The sequence below is a fragment of the Trachymyrmex septentrionalis genome, unplaced genomic scaffold (assembly GCF_001594115.1).
Source record: "Trachymyrmex septentrionalis isolate Tsep2-gDNA-1 unplaced genomic scaffold, Tsep1.0 scaffold29, whole genome shotgun sequence".
Lineage (NCBI taxonomy): Eukaryota > Metazoa > Arthropoda > Insecta > Hymenoptera > Formicidae > Trachymyrmex > Trachymyrmex septentrionalis.
The window spans coordinates 3426596-3429311 of NW_017305451.1; the positions used below are offsets into that span (position 1 = coordinate 3426596).

The 2716-nt window shown below is 39.0% G+C and overlaps 1 protein-coding gene across 6 annotated transcripts in view; it reads right to left on the reverse strand.

Moving 5' to 3' along the window:
- Positions 1-2154, reverse strand: part of LOC108749472 (atlastin) — an 18910-nt gene extending 16756 nt beyond the window's left edge. For 3 of the 6 annotated variants that reach the window (XR_001939373.1, XR_001939372.1, XM_018488224.1), the window contains exon 1: positions 2005-2154. Coding sequence is in view for 4 of the 6 variants with exons in the window: in XM_018488224.1 (XP_018343726.1) it covers positions 2005-2059 (55 nt within the window). In the remaining 2 variants the exon portion in view is untranslated. The remainder of the gene's footprint in view (positions 1-2004) is intronic. The other 3 variants (XM_018488227.1, XM_018488226.1, XM_018488225.1) reach the window with 1 other exon arrangement.
- Positions 2155-2716: the final 562 nt, after the last annotated feature.

The following is a 2716-nucleotide window of genomic DNA, read 5'->3' on the forward strand; positions in this document are numbered from 1 at the left end:
CTCGACAAGATTGTTGTATACAGTTGGAATGTTATTACATCAGTATTAAGCTTTTCCTTTTCTCTCCAGGAAGAAAGAAAGATGAACTGATGCAAAAATTCAGCCAAAAAGAATAGGCCTATTATGTCATCTACACTGTGCAACAACTTACATTAAGTTGATATTTTTTATACCACACACGACAAAGTTTTTAAGGTTGTTGATTGGCTATAGAACAGAAAGAAATTGACTATAAACCCGAAAACCTGTTTGTCTTGCAATCAATCAACAGGTTTGGAAAATTTTATCGTACGATATATGAAATATCAGTCCTAAGCCCATTCTATAATTGTATAAGCGTAGCTGTGATTGTAGTTGTAAGAATTAATCAATTGCAGTCGATTATTCTCCTCATATTCGATTATAACTGCATTCCATTATTCACTGACAATACGGAAAATCTATATATAACGTAGATTTTCAGTATAAGTACGAAGTAAAGAATGAAACACAGCCAATAATTGGTTAATTTTTTATGACTTAAAACTCTACGACCATTACATTTCCTATTGCAGATCTCGCATGAGACTTGACGGAAACCTACCAAGTTAATATTATACATCATTCCTAGGGCAGTCTCTAACTATGATTATGTATCGCGAGTTAATCTGCTTGACGAATCCCAGATAACGTTTAAAAGGCGTTTTTATGTCTCTTAAATATGTATGTTCCAAAAGATGAGCCTTTCAAGGCACGTATGGACTTGTTCAGAATGGATTTCAATCGGAATTATTTCATTTTCTTTACTCTCTACGTTCTCTGGAGTGGAATTTCACTCTAAAGAGTCAAAACTGAGTCAGTCTTGAAAAAGTAGCTTAATTTTCAATCTTTAAGAATAAACGTTTACTCTTCAGAGTAAAATTCTATACTCCAAACAATTTTAAAGAGTAGAAAATATAATAGAAATATAGGAAATAGATAATTAATTCCGATCTGAATCTATTTTGAATAATTCCATAATCCATACCTTCTTATTTTAAAACTGTCTTAAATAATGTCTTAAGATGCTATATCCCTCTGATTGGTTTACATCTTAAGACTGTACTTAAGACAGTCTCAAATATAAGAATCAACTATGAATACCAACCTATGACGTCTTTTAAACATTTATGTCTGGGATTACTCAAAGACGAACTCGTTCAACAATTCTCAACCTTGCTGACTAATCGAAACGCAAGGTCGCGCGAATATACGCAGCGGGTACGGAGCTGTCACACTTTCGCCGCAAGCGGGCGGCACCTACGAGAACGCACTCTTCGAAGACCACGCATCGTCATCCTCCTTTTTTTATTGACAGAAATCTCTCCTCATCCGTCAGGGCTCCAGCGTGCGCGTAAGCACGATATTTATAGGCACTCGCGTCGACGTGGTCTCTCTGTTACGTGTCCTATTATGCGAGCATGTTATAACCTCCACGGCCGCGTCGATCATGCTCTCGACACTCTTGAGCCCTGCAACCTCGACATCATCTGTTGACATTGTCATTAGTTTAAGCACAATCGATGGAGGCGCGAACGCGTAGCTCACACACGTTTCGTCTTTCGTCAAAGGAATTCGCGCGACGTCACTCCTTTTCCTTCTCTTTCTCTCTTTTTCTCTCTGTCTGTCTGTCTGTCTCTCTCTCTCTCTCTCTCTCTCTCGTCCTCTTTCTCGTTCTGCCTTTCATCACGGTGATTTGCGAATTTACACGTTTCTGTCGCTCGTAAGCTCAAACAGAAATTCCACGGGCACGGAGAAGTGCAGATGGGATTCGGGAGTTGGGAAAGAAAGCGACGCGAGAGAAGTGTCAAGCGATGAAAAAGCATGACACACCGCGGCACGGTCACTCGCGCACAGCTGGCTCACATCAGAGACTAGAGACTATCGTGGGCTCGCGATTTCGGCAATAATGTGCGAACGATGGACGTCTCGCCGGCATCCCCTCATGCTTAGCGAAAACGATGAAAAGATAGACAAAATACTCACCCACATACGAGCTGCCGTGGTCGCCGTACTGTTTACGTTGCCCAGCGTCCGCCATATTGCGCCGCGCGTAACGTCACTTCCGCTGTTGCGCGCCACAATCGCCACTCGCAATTTCATCGGCGAACTGCGACGAACTTCACTGCTATTCGCCTGTCCGCACGCGCGTTCGATTGTAATAATAATGTCCGACGCGTATGATCGACGTTCGGACATTGCACTGATTTTAATCGATTACTTCTAGCGGAAGAATGGAGAATGCGATATTGCTATCGTGAGTATTAACGATTGGCAATCCACTGGAAATGCGACGAGCATTTCTGTATTTATAACTATAATTTTTGCCTTAATTTACGCCGATGCATAACATATCGATGAAATTGGCCAATCATAGCTATTTTTCTAAAGAATGGAATGACTGTGATTGGCCAGTTTCATAATATCGATGTTATAATTTCGACGTAAATTAAATTCATGACGTCAAAATAATGTCAAACAGCTCCAATGTAATTATTAATAAGCAATAAACAAAATAAATACTAATAATTACTAATTACCTGGTTCCATTAATGGATTAATTTTAATCTTAGTTCAATTTACTCAATTTGTTTCCAATATTAATTAAAAAAAGGAAATAAACATTAAGTTAAACCAAGATTAAAGATAATCTTATAATGATAATAAGATTATCTTTAATCTCAGGTTAACTTAATGT